Source organism: Trachurus japonicus, chromosome 12, assembly GCF_045865225.1.
Source record: "Trachurus japonicus isolate A0001 chromosome 12, Traja_1.0".
NCBI lineage: Eukaryota > Metazoa > Chordata > Actinopteri > Carangiformes > Carangidae > Trachurus > Trachurus japonicus.
This window is the reverse complement of record NC_140918.1, coordinates 1,759,313-1,777,592: the sequence shown is the minus strand read 5'-3', so window position 1 is coordinate 1,777,592 and position 18,280 is coordinate 1,759,313. Positions and strand designations below refer to the sequence as shown.

The 18,280-nt window shown below is 39.6% G+C and overlaps 1 protein-coding gene across 1 annotated transcript in view; it reads left to right on the top strand.

Annotated features, from left to right (window-relative positions):
- Positions 1-18,280, top strand: part of grk5 (G protein-coupled receptor kinase 5) — a 33,392-nt gene that overhangs the window by 12,994 nt on the left and 2,118 nt on the right. Inside the window, exons 8-14 of the mRNA XM_085794286.1 lie at positions 999-1,139; positions 2,946-3,136; positions 5,227-5,264; positions 5,672-5,761; positions 11,170-11,378; positions 13,006-13,143; positions 14,357-14,494. Of these exons, the coding sequence (XP_085650412.1) occupies positions 999-1,139; positions 2,946-3,136; positions 5,227-5,264; positions 5,672-5,761; positions 11,170-11,378; positions 13,006-13,143; positions 14,357-14,494 (945 nt within the window). The remainder of the gene's footprint in view (positions 1-998; positions 1,140-2,945; positions 3,137-5,226; positions 5,265-5,671; positions 5,762-11,169; positions 11,379-13,005; positions 13,144-14,356; positions 14,495-18,280) is intronic.

Genomic DNA, 18,280 nt, shown 5'->3' with positions numbered 1-18,280 from the left:
TTTCCACTGTGCGTGCAGTAACAAGGGAGATAGAGCCGTATCGCCCGTAATTAGCTAAGCTCAAACACTGGAAGTGTATGGGTAGTGTTAGCCTGCCTCCACATAAAGTTGCTAATTAGCTTAGCTCAAACGCTGGAAGTGTATGGGTAGTGTTAGCCTGCCTCCACCTAAAGTCGCTAATTAGCTTAGCTCAAACGCTGGAAGTGTATGGGTAGTGTTAGCCTGCCTCCACCTAAAGTCGCTAATTAGCTTAGCTCAAACGCTGGAAGTGTATGGGTAGTGTTAGCCTGCCTCCACCTAAAGTCGCTAATTAGCTTAGCTCAAACGCTGGAAGTGTATGGGTAGTCTTAGCCTGCCTCCACCTAAAGTCGCTAATTAGCTTAGCTCAAACGCTGGAAGTGTATGGGTAGTCTTAGCCTGCCTCCACCTAAAGTCGCTAATTAGCTTAGCTCAAACGCTGGAAGTGTATGGGTAGTGTTAGCCTGCCTCCACCTAAAGTCGCTAATTAGCTTAGCTCAAACGCTGGAAGTGTATGGGTAGTGTTAGCCTGCCTCCACCTAAAGTCGCTAATTAGCTTAGCTCAAACACTGGAAGTGTATGGGTAGTGTTAGCCTGTCTCCACCTAAAGTCGCTAATTAGCTTAGCTCAAACACTGGAAGTGTATGGGTAGTGTTAGCCTGCCTCCACCTAAAGTCGCTAATTAGCTTAGCTCAAACACTGGAAGTGTATAGGTAGTGTTAGCCTGCCTCCTACCCGAGCTGAAATCAGCAGTCAGAAGCTGATTTCATTTTAGCTCTAAACTCTGTAAATATATCACTTTATCAACATTTCAAACATGTTTAGGTGAGAAAGTAGCCGTTTAGATCAGCAGTGTGTCGTTAATTTGTCTAAATACCAGCTGTTTACTATTTTGTTGGGACGAATTCGGCGCTACTCAAGCTAGTTCAATAGTTCCTGTACAAACCTTCATCATCAGAGTGGGTGTGTCTCTCCTCCAGGTGTGGGCGTGTCAGGTGCGAGCCACGGGGACGATGTACGCCTGCAAGAAGCTGGAGAAAACCCACGTGAAGAAGAGGAGGGGCGAGGCCATGGCTCTGAACGAGAAGCAGATCCTAGAGGGGCTGGACAGTCGCTTCGTGGTGGGTGGAGATATCCTGTCCTTTGTCGTTACCACACAGAGTTGTTTTAGAGGGAAATACAGAGACTGATGATGAAAAACTGTCCCTGAAGGCAACATGCATCAGTGGTTTTACATGTATTTCCCTCTAAAACAACTCTGTTTGGTAACGTTGTGTTATTATCTCATAGCGTGGTGAATGTGCAGCTCACAACTTGTCCACCAGAGCGTTGTGGAGTTGTTGGATTGTGTATTTGATGAGTTTGATGAGGGAAACCAAGAAATCCCATAATGAGCCTCCGTAGCGTAGCTCTGAGCAGCTCACGGCTCTGCTCCGCCGTTCTAAAAATAGCTTGCACTGACAATTAAAGGTAACGAACCTACTGCTATGACTATAGGGATTATGGCAATGGGCCAATTTGACTAAATGTTGAACTATCCCTTTAAAGCTCCATACAGTATAAAGGTAGATGTTTGTGTTAAAGCTCCATACAGTATAAAGGTAGATGTTTGTGTTAAAGCTCCATACAGTATAAAGGTAGATGTTTGTGTTAAAGCTCCATACAGTATAAAGGTAGATGTTTGTGTTAAAGCTCCTTCAGTATAAAGGTAGATGTTTGTGTTAAGGAAATGTAAAACTACTCTCAGGTGTTTTTCATATCTTCTCATGAGGAGGATGTGCAGCTTCATATCAGAACTTCCTTGACGTGGATCCAAAGTTTTCTGAGTTGAGGTTTTTATCTGAGCGTCTCAGACAGACCAGATCAGGAAGTGCTGCTTTTGTTTTTCTCCAGGTGATTTGTCACAACGAGGAAGTCGAGCCGTGTGGTTTATCCAGTGTTTTTAGGTTCAGTAAAAACCTGTTGTCTTTCAAATATTTTTATTAGAGCACACCCTACCCAGCCTTACCCTTCCGTCTAAATACTACTTTATTATAGTAAGGGGGAAACATTCATTTCCACTACCAGGTGTGAGATAGTGAATGAGAGGTGATCACATTTTTTCAAAGTGTGGGAGTTTATCCATAAGAGTATATTTTATTCTCTCTAAGTGGACAGTGTTAGTGAGATCACTAAGCCACATCTTTGTGGTGGGTGTTTCTTTCTTTTTCCAGTGCATGAGAAGGAGCTTCTTTGCGATGATGAGACTATAGGAGAGGAAACATCGTTGGTAGTTGTTTAACCTTTTAGTACACTGCAAAAATTCAAAATCTTACCAAGAATATTTGTCTTATTTCTAGTCAAAATGTCATTTCTAGTCAAAATAAATCTAATTATACTTAAAATAAGACTCATCACATTAAAAAGCAGCTTGTTTTTCGACACTTCTTACTTTTTTCAAGAAGATTTTCCACTTGAAATAAGTAGAAAAATCTGATAGTGGAGCAAGTGTTTCTTTCTTATTATGAGCACAAAAAACTTGCTTTCACTGGCAGATTTTTCTACTTATTTCAAGTGAAAATTAGTTTGAAACAAGTGAAAATGATCTAAAAACAAGATCATTTTTAGGTGATGAGTCTTATTTTAAGTGGAAAGAGATTAGTTTTGACTAAAATTGAGACATTTCGACAAGAAATAAGACAAATATTCTTGGAAAGATTTTTGAGTTTTTCGTCTGAAATTCCCAAAATAATAATATGTGGATTAGGCTCCAGCTGTATGTTATGTAAGTATTGTAGAGACTAAACTGAAGATATTAAACCAAAAGATCTTAACCTTGGGACACAGGACGAAGCTGTGAAGCATCTGTCACAAACAGGGGACATCTCAGGGTTTATTCCATGTAGCCTCAGTAAAAACCAGTTCTCCTCCTCCTCCTCCTGCTGCAGGTGAACCTTGCCTACGCCTACGAGACCAAACACGCGCTCTGCATGGTGCTGACCATGATGAGCGGAGGAGACCTCAGGTATCACATCTACAACATCGGCACGCCGGGCCTGGACGTAGACCGGGTCCGCTTCTACGCCGCCGAGGTCTGCTGCGGTCTGATCCACCTGCACGACAAGGCCATCGTGTACCGGTGAGTCAGTCTCCACCAGAGCACTGGAACAGAGAGTACACTGCAAAAACTCAAATATCTTACCAAGAATATTTGTCTTATTTCTAGTCAAAATGTCTTATTTCTAGTCAAAACTAATCTCATTCTACTTAAAATAAGACTCATCACATTAAAAAGTAGCTTGTTTTTAGACACTTTTTACTTCTTTCAAGGAGATGTGAAAGTGAAAATGATCTAAAAACAAGTTAATTTGTAGGTGATGAGTCTTATTTTAAGTATAAAGAGATTAGTTTTGACTAGAAATGAGACATTTTGACAAGAAATAAGACAAATATTCTTGGAAAGATTTTGAGTTTTTGCAGTGTAAGGACACGCATTGGTCCAATGGAAGCGCCTCCTGGTGGAGGAATATGGGTTTTGCAAAAGCGCCCAAGAACTGACATCTCTGCATTGTTGGTGAATGAGCAAGTGTGGTATTTTCAATAATTTAAAGGGACAATGAGGAGTTTTGGAAAAGCGAAGTGTTTTCACACTACATTTATGAGCCTCCGCGCACACTGTACATTTCTTTGACCGGCGCAAGACAGACTCATGTTTTCATTCATCAAGAATTAAAGTCAGATGTATATTCATCAGTGACAGTAATGACTAGTTTATCTGTCTTATCTTGGAAAGTGCAAGGATTAAATGGAGTAACCAAAAGAGCTGCTTGTTTAAATTTTATTGATAAGAATCATGTGGATGTGGCTCTTATTCAAGAGTCACACCTTACTAGTAAGTCAGTGAAGAGCTTCAGCAACTCCAAATATGAAGTTGTAGCCTCATCCTCTGTGGATGATAAAACAAAAGGTGTGCTGATAGCTGTTAGACGTTCACTGGACTTAAACATCATTGATATTGGTGGTGATAATAAAGGAAGGATTGCCTTTATAAAAGTAATAATGTCAAACATGAAATTTATTTTTGTCAGTGCTTATGCCCCGGCTGATTATGATAAAGAATTATATTAAGAACTATCCAATTTATTAATGAATTCATCAGATTACTATTTAGTCATTGGGGCAGATATGAATACCATAATAGACCCCATGTTAGATAAATCAAATCCTCGAGTTTTGTTAAAGTGAAGTGTTTCCACACTACATTTATGAGCCTCCGCACCGTGAAATTCTTTGACCGGTGCAAGACAGACTCATGTTTTCATTCATCAAGAATTAAAGTCAGAGGTTGGAAGACGATCACATACCGTCGTAGTTCCCACCATAAACGGAGATTCGGCGGCGTTATTCTCATGACTCGCCACGAAACCGAAAGTAAAGAAACGCTGGTCGGCTCGCCCAGCATTTCCACCACCACTAATAATAACAAAATAACCATAGAGACAAAACCATAGATTTATCTAAAATGGACCATTAACAAGTGGTAACGTAGATTCATCCACATTAATATCAGACTTTTTTAGAACCAAATAGAAACTCATTGTTGTCCCTTTAAGTCGAGTAAAAGTAAAAATATTTGTCTTGGAAATGTATTCGAGTAAGAGTAATAAGTACCAAAGAAATCTAATACTCAAGTAAAGTACAAATCCTCTGGATATGTCCTACTTAAGTACAGTACTCAAGTAAATTTACACCGTTACACTGCAAAAACTCAAAATCTTTCCAAGAATATTTGTCTTATTTCTTGTCAAAATGTCTCATTTCTAGTCAAAACTAAACTCTTTCCACTTAAAATAAGACTCATCACCTAAAAATTAACTTTTTTTTTTTTTTTTAGATCATTTTCACTTGTTTCAAACTAATTTTCAATTGAAATAAGTAGAAAAATCTGCCAGTGAAGCAAGTTTTTGTGCTTGTAATAAGAAAGAAAAACTTGTTCCACTATCAGATTTTTCTACTTATTTCAAGTGAAAATCTGCTTGAAAGAAGTAAAAAGTGTCTAAAAACAAGCTGCTTTTTAACATGTGAAGAGTCTTATTAAATTTGTTTTGACAAGAAATGACATTTTGACTAGAAATAAGACAAATATTCTTGGTAAGATTTTGAGTTTTTGCAGTGTACTGTCCACCACTGGTCTCTGGCTGCAGTCTAACACTGTGTTTGATGTTTCAGGGACCTGAAGCCAGAAAACATCCTGTTGGACGACAACGGTACGTAGCTACATACAGCCGCGTCGAGAAACAAGAGTTTAGTTTAGTGAGCAGCAATAAATAGAAACTGTGTAAAGCAACAGATCATGTTTCACATTCCTCATTCCTCATTCCTCACCGTGATGAGATATGATTGTGACAGACTGAGATATTTTTAGCTCCTCGATGAGTCTGAATGAAGTTCTGCCAAACACCGACCTGTTCTGCTCTGGAGGAGGAAACGCCACAGATGCTTTTCATTCTGACATGATGCAAAACAAAGGAGGCTTGAAGGAAGTGAAAGCCTCTGTCCCTTAGCCAAAAGTACTATACTTGAAGTTTGTATTTATATGTAGAGAATCTCAGTCTACTAAACCAGTTGAGTGGATTCAGTCGTGTGTGTTTGTGTTGGGTTGTTTTTCCTCCAGGACACATCCGCATCTCCGACCTGGGCCTGGCGGTCCGGCTGCCCGAGGAGGGGCTGGTCCGGGGCCGCGTGGGAACACACGGATACATGGGTAAGTACGGTCGACTCTTTCTTACCCCTACCCCTTCCCCTACCCCTTGCCCCTCGACCCTTGAAACGGAGCTACAAGGGGTAGGGGTAGAAAGTCAACCCCTACGAATTGGGACACCACGTCAACAATCACATACGTCATCACGTAGTCTCACTGGCTTTTACGTAAGCTGATGCGGCGAGCTTTTGCCAGAAATCCAATCGCCTTGTACCATATAACTTAATAAATAAGATGTAAATGTGGTGATTAATGTCCGTAGGCTACAGAGCCCAGAGGCAGGACTGCTCTTCTATCTAAGAATACACATGAAGCTTCACTTTTCATTCAAACAAACAAATGCTACTGCCACAATTGTCAGATTTCATCAATGAGACCAACATTTAAATGATAAAAATAATTTAACCAGCCGGTAGTAAACCTCTAAAAACCTGCGGGTAAGTTAATTAACGATCGTCTTTTCCCCCGGGATGACGACGTAGTTTGGCCGGCGGAGCAGCGCTGCAGGCCGGCTGCTGTCTCTGTGAGGAGCCGCTCCTCCTGGAGCTTCACTTCTCCGAAAAAACGTCGGAGCAAACTTCTAACCAGCCGTCATTTGGATAAACTGGCTGTATATTTGGGACCTAAACAGTTACTTTCTCGCATGAAAAAATATTAAAACTTAATAACATGATGTAATAACAGCGCTACAGTGAGAAATAAAACAGCTTTTCGTTTTACAGCCACCCCTCTGTCCTAACGGGAATTGGGACACCCCTACCCCTACACGTGAACGCGCAAAACGGAGGGGTAGGGGTAAGTGGTAGGGCCAAGGGGGGAAATGGGATTGGGCCTAGACTCCTGTTCTGTGCATGTAAAACAGTGGAAACATCAGAAACAACAGACGGTTTTTGTGCAGAAGTCGAGAGTTTCATGACGGTGGTCCAGTTCACCTGCAGCAGCGTTTCTAACAGCGTCACTGGCAGGTTTTTAATTTACCGGACTAATGTTTGAAATTCTGGTCAAATATGATCTGAGTTTATTGAGCTTAAAGGGATAGTTCACCCATAATTCAAATTTCCCTCCTTATCTCCTCCCCCTCATGTGGACTAATATAAGGGCTGGGAGAAGTTTCAGAGTCCTCCGTGGCTTCTCTGAGTTACAGGGGGTCTCGGCGTAGCAGTGCATGTCCATATGACGGTTGCAAATGGATACCAACTGTCTTTGTAACAAAAAGACACACCAAAAAACATCCAAATACCTCCATGCTGCTCGTATGTAATGTCCCTCTTGTATTGAAGCCCCGACATGAGAAATTGTTCCGAAAAAAATTTAAATAAGTCTATATTTTAAAGGGATAGTTCAACATTTTGGCAAATTGGCCCATTGCCATAATTGCTATAGTCATAGCAGTAGGTTCGTTACCTTTAATTGTAGGTGTAAGCTATTTTCAGTACGGCGGAGCGCAGCAGCTGGCTGCTCAGAGCTACGCTATGGAGGCTAACGGAATTTCTTGGTTTCCCTCATTAAACTCATCAAATTCAACATCCCAAAACTCCACAGCGCTTTTGTAGACAAGTTGTGAGCTGCACAACCACCACGCTATGAGATAATGACGGAACGATACGAAACGGAGCCGTTTTCGAGGTAAATTCATACAAAACCGCTGATGCGCGTTGCGTTCAGGGACAGTTTTTCAGCAAGCAGTCTCCGTATTTACCCTGTATTTACCTCGAAAACGGCTCCGTTTCGTATCGTTCCGTCATTATCTCATAGCGTGGTGGTTGTGCAGGTCACAACTTGTCTACAAAAGCGCTGTGGAGTTTTGGGATGTTGAATTTGATGAGTTTAATGAAGGAAACCAAGAAATTCCGTTAGCCTCCATAGCGTAGCTCTGAGCAGCCAGCTGCTGCGCTCCGCCGTACTGAAAATAGCTTACACCTACAATTAAAGGTAATGAACCTACTGCTATGACTATAGCGATTATGGCAATGGACCAATTTGCCAAAATGTTGAACTATCCCTTTAAGCTTGTTTGTAGTGGAAGCTCCCAGTGTCTCAGTTCACTGCTTTGCCTGTGTATTTGGATGTTTTTTGGTGTGTCTTTTTGGACGAAGAAAAGTGAGCTCCGTTCTCAACCGTCATATGGACATGCAGTGCTACGCCGAGACCCCCTGTAACTCAGAGAAGCCACGGAGGACTCTGAAACTTCTCCCAGACCTTAGTCCACATGAGGGGGAGGAGATGATGAGGGACATTTCAATTTTGGGTGAACTATCCCTTTAAATAGTTTATAAACTAAAGTAATGGTAGCCTAACTGAAACTAAAACACAGAGTTTGTCTCTTTTCCTCCTCAGCAGCTGCTCAGACATTTTCCAGCTTCCATTTCACAGACATTTCATCATAAAAGTGAAAATACTGCTGCATTTACCTGCAGTCTGAACGCAGCCGTTGTTAAGATAGAAACTCTCTGTGCTGAAGCTTCCTGTCGTGCTCAGCTTGGTTTGTTGCAGAGCAGCAGGTTCAGGTTGGATCCTGTGGAGGAACAGATCAAGGTGTTAACAGGTGTTAAAGGGATAACAATAACATTATAATTAGTGTGACTGCTGAAGCAGTCACACTATTGTTCTTCTGTTTGGCCATTTTCTTCCGCCTTTTTACGGCCTTCTTCTAGTCCTTCATACTTTGTGCTATTTCAACAATTCATATATCAAAACGTGCAGCTTTTTTTGAACTTTATCGGCATTACTTTTCTCTTTTTAACTATTTATACTTTTTAAAATATTTAACTTTTTCACAAAAAATCTCACATTCATCAAAGTCTCAACCTCTCTTCACCACAACTTCACTGTAGTGTAGGGGTTAGGGTGGATGCTAACCAACCCTAAGGTCACTGGTTCGAATCCAAGGGAAGAACTCTTGTTATGTTATGTTGAATTCTGCTCTCCTCCCCCGCCTTCAATTGGTTACAGGTGTTTGTTATCTCCTTGATTACTCATACCAGTTTGCAGCACATCATCACATTACAATGAATGACAACAGTTTTGAAAGCAGTGTGCTCTCTGTAGCCGAGTGGCAGAGTAAAGGTTTAGTGATCATATGGTCATGGGTTCGATTCCTGCCTCAGTCTTTTCACTTCATTGCTTGACTTTTGATTCCAATTATTCAGCTGTCATTGGACAGTCTTTGATTCCTCATAGTATAAAGCTCATTGTAACTCAGGTTCTCTGTGGCCATATGGTTAGTGCTCAGCCTGAAATTCACAGACATTTTCATTCTAAGTCATTCAAGCTTGACTCTCAAGCTTTCTTGATGTTGACAGTGTGCAGATCATTAACAGACAACAGTCTCTGCAACTGTGTGTGCACCGTGGCCTAGAGGCAGAGTGGAAGTCTAATGACCATGAGGTTGTGGGTTCAATTCCGACCTTGGTCAAACATTTGTATGGTGATCACTGCTTGCACTATTTGCTAATTCTGCAACAGCGTTCAGTTGCTGTCAGCAGTCACACCATTTCCATTCTTGGAAATGCTTTTTCTAGTTAGAGTTGATTCATTCCATTTAGATGATAGATCCAGTTCCTGCTGCTCCTGTTTGTCTTCTAATAAAGACGGTAATTATAGCTACAGGATGTGCTCATTAAAACTTTGACTTACAACATTTATGCACAGGGCTGCATGTATGTATATAACTCTTTATGTAGGCTAACTGTTACATATAGTCTGGCACTTTAAAACACTTTCTGTTTCTATATCCTTATGTTGCTGTGCTGTTGTTTTTAAGTGACTTTATTCTATTGGTTTATCTTCACCTCTTCTTGATTTTACCCTCATTTCTTGTTTTTTATGTTGGTTTGTGCACGAGAGATGACAAGTGAAGAAATCTTACATCTTATCGTATTTACATAAGTCAGACTGACAAGAACAAGTTTGAAGGAAACAGAAAATAAACGACAGAGCACATGACGGAGTGTGTCATTGTCATCGTCATTGTCATCGCTGTTGTTGTTGATCTTGTGCCAACGTTTCTGCTGCACGTTCACTCCTCCAACAAACGAAGCGTAACTAATGAAGAGACTAAAAATAAATAAACTAGTTTCATCGGCTCAGAATAGAACTATGAATGAGCTCATCTTCTTCTTACTTTAATGACTCTGACTCCACCCGCTCTTTGTCTTTCATTCATGGAAACAATCGTTCACTTCAGTTTAACTCATGTTTTCACCACGACTGGACAGAAACTAAAAACTTTTAACGTCCACTTGGACTTGAGGATGAACTGGTTACGATTTGTAGGTCAAAAAAATATTTTAACTTTGACCGATAAAGTGCAGTTTGATCTAAAAGGGATAGTTCAACATTTTGGCCTATTGCCATAATCCCTATAGTCATAGCAGTAGGTTTGTTACCTTTACTTGTCGGTGCAAGCTGTTTTCAGAACGGCGGAGCAGAGCCGTGAGCTGCTCAGAGCTACGCTACGGAGGCTCATTATGGGATTTCTTGGTTTCCCTCATCAAACTTGACACAAATTAGACCACGGACCCCCATTTAACAAAATTTTGAAGCTAACACCAGAAATACATAAATATTTGTTCTGAGACTGAAGAACATTACTTTTTTAGTCACTGTACGTTCAAATTAGGGCCAATGGTGTGAATTTTTGGAAATACTGTAGAGAAATTTCTGGAAAAAAGTGGTGAGATTAAAAAAAACAAAAAAACAAATTGTCTTGAAAAAAGTGGTAAAATTCTCAAAACAATTTAAAAAAAAGTGGTAAAAATTTCTCAAATAAAAAAGTTTTTAAAATTTTTTGAAAAAGTGGAAAAATTTCTTAAAAGAAATCTAAAAAAAAGTTTTTAAAAACTTAGAAAAAGTGGTAAAATTTCGAGAATTTCCTCATCAAATACACAATCCAACAACTCCACAACACTCTGGTGGACAAGTTGTGAGCTGCACATTCACCACGCTATGAGATAATAACACAACGTTACCAGACAGAGTTGTTTTAGAGGGAAATTCATGCAAAACCGCTGATGCACGTTGCCTTCAGGGACAGTTTTATTTTATTTTTATTTTTATTTTATTGGTTTATTTGGGTGGGACAATGCACATTAATGGACATATAAAAACATGTAAATGTGCCGGATTGTAGCAGCTAGTGCTTGTTTCCATCCGGAGTTTTTCATCAACAGTCTCTGAATTTCCCTCTAAAACAACTCTGTCTGGTAACGTTGTGTTATTATCTCATAGCGTGGAGCAGCTCGCGGCTCTGCTCCGCCGTTCTAAAAACAGCTTGCACTGACAATTAAAGGTAACGAACCTACTGCTATGACTATAGGGATTATGGCAATGGGCCAATGTGCCAAAATGTTAAACTATCCCTTTAAAGCTCCATACAGTAGTGTCTACAATGTGTTTGTCCTTGTTTCCAGCTCCAGAGGTGATCAGCAACAACTATTATGGGATGAGCGCGGACTGGTGGGGCTTCGGCGTGCTGGTGTACGAGATGACGGCCGGGACGCAGCCGTTCAAGTCGCGAGGAGAGCGACCGCACGTCAGCGAGATGGAGAAGAGGATTCACACGGAGCAGGAGGAGTACGGGGACACGTTCACCGACCACGCCAAGGACCTGAGCTCCGCCGTGAGACACACACACACACACACACACACACACTGATTACATGTCCTAAAGCCATCAGACTCTTTAATACATCACCATACACTGCAAAAACTCAAAAATCGTTCCAAGAATATTTGTCTTATTTCTTGTCCAAATGTCTCATTTCTAGTCAAAACTAATCTCTTTCCACTTAAAATAAGACTCATCACCTAAAAATTAACTTGTTTTTAGATCATTTTCACTTGTTTCAAACTAATTTTCACTTGAAATAAGTAGAAAAATCTGCCAGTGAAAGCAAGTTTTTAGTGCTTGTAATAAGAAAGAAAAACTTGCTCCACTATCAGATTTTTCTACTTATTTAAAGTGGAAAATTTGCTTGAAAAAAGTAAAAAGTGTCTAAAAACAAGCTGCTTTTTAATGTGATGAGTCTTATTTGAAGTAGAATTAGATTAGTTTTGACTAGAAGTGACATTTTAACTAGAAATAAGACAAATATTCTTGGTAAGATTTTGAATTTTTGCAGTGCACCATAATAATCATTATTAAAGAGTTGCACACCTGCACCTGTACATTAAATAAATTGCACAATTGTTCATCCTGCACTAATGTAATTACTGTAAATATATGTATCTTAACTTAATATTATTGCTAGCGTAAGTTATTTTAATTCTCCTAATTATCGCATCTGTATTTTTATATTTTCTACTCTATTGGAGCTGCTGCGACACAATAATTTCCTGCAAAGGATTAATAAAGTACTATTCTATTCTAAAATGTAATCTGTAATGCATTTGGATTACTCAAGTAATGTATTCTGAATACTTACTGGATTACTTTTAGCTCACTTAAAAATCGCCTCCCTGAGCGCCTTTAACTGGGACACTGACTTAGCTCTAGACCAGTGGTTCTCAAACTTTTGTACATCAAGGACCCTAAACTGACACAAATTAGACCACGGACCCCCATTGGACCAAATTTAGAAGTAAACACCAGAAATACACAAATATTTGTTCTGAGACTGAAGAACATTACTTTTTTATACTTTTAAATTAGGGCCAATGGCGTGAATTTTTGGAAATATTATAGAGAAATTTCTGGAAAAAAGTGGTCCAATTTCTCCAAAAACATTTAAACATTTCTAGGAAGAAGAAGTGGTAAAATTTCTCGTAAAAAATGTTCAAAATAAAAATAAAAAAGTAAAAATTTTCTAGAAAAAAGTGGTAAAATTTCTAAAACAAAAAAGTTTTTAAAAAATCTAGAAAAAGTGGTAAAATTAAAAAAAAAAAAACTTCTAGAAAAAAGTGGTAAAAATTCTCGTAAAAAATGTTCAAAATAAGAAAGTTAAAAAAATCTAGAAAAAGTGGTAAAATAAAAAAATAAAAAAAACTTCCAGAAAAAAGTGGTAAATTTTCAAGAAATAAATTTGGGACCCCCTTCAGGTCTCTCAAGGACCCCGTTGAGAACCACTGCTCTAGACAATGATCTTACACATGATCTTATAAAGGATTGTAGTGCCACATTATATGATAAGTTGTTACATAATGCACCAAATTATTACATTTTGTAATAATTTGGTGCATTAATAACTTATAGTTTATTGCATATCGCATTCAAGCATTTTGACCTGAGGTTTCTCTCTCTGCTGCAGCTGCTGAACAAAGACCCCCGACAGCGGCTCGGCTGCTGGGGGGCCGGAGGAAGAGAGGTTCAGTCTCATGCCTTCTTCAGGAAGATCAACTTCAGGATGCTCGAGGCCGGACTCATCGAGCCGCCGTTCAGACCCGACGTGAGTGTCCTGCAGTTTACCCAGCATGCACCTCAGCAGTTTACCCAGCATGCACCTCTGCAGCTGCACGCGCCCGGTCTGGAGTGAACAAGGTCACAACAGCACAACAGACTAGAAATACAACAGGTTAAATACAGATGTTTTACCACTGTTTAATGAGACACTTCTTAATAACTAACTAATTAATACTTAACGGATGGGTGAAATATTATCTCACTGCTTCCTTTTCTAATAAGTTACAACAGTTATACCAGTGGTTCTCAAACTTTTATACATCAAGGACCCTAAATTGACACAAATTAGACCACAGACCGCAACTGGACAAAATGTTGAAACAAACACCAGAAATACATATGTGTAATGAGACTGAAGAACGTTACTTTTTTAGTCACTGTACGTTCAAATTAGGGCCAATGGTGTGAATTTTTGGAAATACTGTAGAGAAATTTCTGGAAAAAGTGGTAAGATGTAAAAAAAAAAAAAAAAAAAGGAAAAAAAAAAAAAAAGATCTAGATAAATAGATAAAAGTTTTAGAAAAAGTGGTAAAATTCTCAAAAACAATTCTCGAAAAAAGTCGTAAAAATATCAAAAAAAATAAAGTTTTGAACATTTTTTAGAAAAAGTGGTAACATTTCTAAAAAATAAAAAATAATGTAAAAAAAAAAAGGTTTTAAAAAGTTTTAGAAAAAGTGGTAAAATTCTCAAAAACAATTCTCGGAAAAAGTGGTAAAAATTCTCCCCCAAAAAAAGTTTTTAATTTTTTTTAGAAAAAGTAGTAAAATTTCTAAAAAGAAAAAATCTAGTTTTTAAACTTATAGAAAAAAGTTCTTATATTATTATATTATATTATATATATTATATATATATTAAGAAAAAGTCGGGGACCCCCTTGAACCCTCTCAAGGACCCCTGGAGGTCCCCAGACCCCACTTTGAGAACCACTGAGTTAGAAGATGTTCGGAAAATCATCATAATTTGGTTTCAAATAGAAACACAGAAGAGACACAAGCTGTGTCTCGATTTAAATAATAATATTTGACTTTTTCAGCGTTTGTTTTCAGCTGTACTTGTACTGAACTGTCTAATGAACCTTTAATAAAATGTGGAGGATGGATGAAACTTGAACTTTCTCAGTCGCCTGTTTAGTCCATAATAATAATACAAAGCCAGTGATGTGATAACTGAGACGAGGTGTTGGTGTCGCCCCCTGCAGCCCCGGCTGGTGTACTGCAGCGACGTTCAGGACATCGACGAGTTCTCCACGGTGAAGGGCGTCACCCTCGACGACACCGACTCCAACTTCTACTCCAAGTTCAACACGGGCAGCGCTCCAATCAGCTGGCAGAACGAGGTGAGTCCACTTACATCACAGCGTCCTCAACATTTAATTTAATTTAATTTAATTCAGTTTATTCGATAGGGACAATGCAGGTTACCATAGTGACACTTCCACTCGTTACAAACAAGTCAATGTGACTGACAGACAGAGATTATACACTGCAAAAACTCAAAATCTTTCCAAGAATATTTGTCTTATTTCTTGTCAAAATGTCTCATTTCTAGTCAAAACTAAACTCTTTCCACTTAAAATAAGACTCATCACCTAAAAATGAACTTGTTTTTAGATCATTTTCACTTGTTTCAAACTCATTTTCACTTAAAATAAGTAGAAAAATCTGCCAGTGAAAGGAAGTTTTTTGTGCTTGTAATAAGAAAGAAAAACTTGCTCCACTGTCAGATTTTTCTACTTATTTCAAGTGAAAATCTGCTTGAAAGAAGTAAAAAGTGTCTAAAAACAAGCTACTTTTTAATGTGATGAGTCTTATTTTAAGTACAGATGTTACTGGTTCAAAATTGCGCGGTTTTTCCTGCACTGCAGGATCGCGTGAACGCGTGAATTTTCACCACAACTGTTTTCCTCTAGGTGGCAGCACCGTACTAAATACTGCTCAGACGTTTTGGGGACAATGCTGACAGTCACACAATGTAGCCGCGATTAGGAGTGGCGCTGTTCATGATACAGAATACAAGAGGATGAAAGGAGAACTAGCTGCAGACAGTAAATAATATAGTAGCCTAGTTTTTCAATGACAAAATGTAACGACGGCAGCTACAGTAGACTATAGCCCACGTCTCACTCACAATGAGCCAACTACAGTACTGTGCAGTAGTGCCGCAGATTTCTCACTCCGCACCTTGTTTGAGAGTGCAGCTGGATGATTTCTTGTGAATGAACGGGTCTGTGTCACTTTGGGGCTGGGCGATAAAACATAGGATAAATAACTTTCCCTCGATAGAAGACGCGGCCGATACAAAGTCGATAGGTTTCATTCATCCATTTTTTGACAGACAACACAAACAGCCAGTGATAATGAGAGTGGTGACACCGTCAGCCATGCAGCCGGCCTGGACTTTTTATTTTTAATTATGAAGGATCATCTGCGCAAGGCAAAGATGATAGCATCAACAAAACACGGCGTAACACACGCGGCTGTATGGGACAGGCTTTTATTTAATTCAGAACAAACCGCTCAGCAAAAATGGAAAATATAGTCTATAATAATTAATTGATCTGTTGTTTGGCCACTGTTTGAAAATAACCCGAATTATGAGCAAATAATCTGATCCAGAGCAGCAGTCATAATCAGACTTCTTCTAAATAAACCTAAACATTCAATAACTGAGTCAGGTCGGACCATGGGGGTTTTTTTCTCTTCTTCTTCACAGGAGAAAATGAGGTGCGCTGTGCTCACGGACGCGTTGATGTTTTGTGATTTATCTGCTGCCTTGACTCTGCCCTTTATACATGTGCGTTCAGATTAACAATAAGACAAGCCATGGTTGAGTTTATTGAGTTAATAATCAGCATCTTAGTACCTCTGATCCGGAGCGATAGTGTTATGAAAATCGCTACAGTTGAACTGGTCTGGTTTTTTAGCTGCTCAATCTCATTGTTTCAAAGAAAAGGGATTGATTTTTATAACGAAATGAAACGAAAACAATATTATATTGATACATTGTTGTTTAGGTCACCAGATCTAAACCCGATAGAGCTGGTCTGGGCTTCGATGAAGCACTACATCCGCTCTGAGGCGAAACCAACTAACAGGGAGGAGTTGGAAGCAGCGATCCAGACATTTTGGATGGAGAAGCTGACCATCAGCGTCTGTAATAAGTACATCGATCATCTGGACAGTGTCATTGAGAAAGTTATAGAACTGAAGGGAGGAGCGACTGGCATGTGACCGTAATCGATATCCTGTCCTGGGGATGCTGTTTGTGTGCCTGCTGGTGACTGTAGCCTAATATAAAGCTGCTGTATATTTTAAATAAAGCTAGAGAAAAAAAAACAAACTGGGACGGATCCAGGAGGAAACATGAACTGCCACAAAATGTGAAGAACTTTGTAGTGCAGTCACTGAGAACGGAGTTCCCAGGCATGGACAGAAAGGACTTGAAAGACTGCATAGATAAGATCAACGAGTTCTTGCGAACTCCGGGAAGATCATCTGAGGGTCCTATCCTCACCCTACTGTAGCCTACAGTACAGCACCTCCACCCCGACAGCCCCCCTCCCTCCCCCCGCAGCATTGTCCAAGGTGCTGGAGTCTGTGAAACGTGCGCTGCTCAGAGACTGGGCAGAACGGTCCCACTTGCTTTCTCCGTTGGTGGAGCTCTCCCACACAGTAAAAGATTTAGACAACACATTCTTCCAGCTGGCTGTTTTTCTTCCAGTTACAGAAAGTAGCCTATGTGCAAAGTACCTTATGAGACACATTAACATCTCTATTCATTTAACGCCCATCGAAACAGCTGATTTACATGTCGGCCGTTAACACATGGCGATTGGCCATTCACGCGGCTTTGTTCTTGGTTTCGGCCAATCAGCTTATAAGCACATGGCTAATTATCAGCTTTCAACCAATCGCACTGTTTTAATGTGTGTGTGTGAAAGTTATTTTCTTTAGTTCATTTTCGTTTCTTTTGGATTTTTTTTTACAACAATGTATCAATATAATATTGTTTTCGTTTCATTTCTCAATGACACTGTCCAGATGATCGATGTACTTATTACAGACGCTGATGGTCAGCTTCTCCATCCAAAATGTCTGGATCGCTGCTTCCAACTCCTCCCTGTTAGTTGGTTTCGCCTCAGAGCGGATGTAGTGCTTCATCGAAGCCCAGACCAGCTCTATCGGGTTTAGATCTGGTGACCTAAACAACAATGTATCAATATAATATTGTTTTCGTTTCATTTCGTTATAAAAATCAATCCCTTTTCTTTGAAACAATGAGATTGAGCAGCTAAAAACCAGACCAGTTCAACTGTAGCGATTTTCATAACACTATCGCTCCGGATCAGAGGTACTAAGATGCTGATTATTAACGCAATAAACTCAACCATGACTTGTCTTATTGTTAATCTGAACGCACATGTATAAAGGGCAGAGTCAAGGCAGCAGATAAATCACAAAACATCAACGCGTCCGTGAGCACAGCGCACCTCATTTTCTCCTGTGAAGAAGAAGAGAAAAACAACCCCATGGTCCGACCTGACTCAGTTATTGAATGTTTAGGTTTATTTAGAAGAAGTCTGATTATGACTGCTGCTCTGGATCAGATTATTTGCTCATAATTCGGGTTATTTTCAAACAGTGGCCAAACAACAGATCAATTAATTATTATAGACTATATTTTCCATTTTTGCTGAGCGGTTTGTTCTGAATTAAATAAAAGCCTGTCCCATACAGCCGCGTGTGTTACGCCGTGTTTTGTTGATGCTATCATCTTTGCCTTGCGCAGATGATCCTTCATAATTTGTGATACATAATCATCAAGTCATAAAGCAAGACAGGCTTTATCATATGACAATAGTTTCTGTGATTTAGGCAGGGTATACAGTAGTTAGTTCTAGTTTAATAGCCTAGAGTTTAAGCTGTGGATTACTGCACAGATCACTGAGTCATCCGCCTGTCGTCCTCCGTTCTCACAGATGCCACCTGGTGGTTGTTTTGGCACATTGAGGCTTTTCATTAAAAGCTCTTGTCTCGCCAAAGAAAAAAAATGCCCGAGTCTTGTGGCGTCTCGCGTGGATCACGCGTGAAGTCCGCAATTTTGAACCAGTAACATCTGTAGA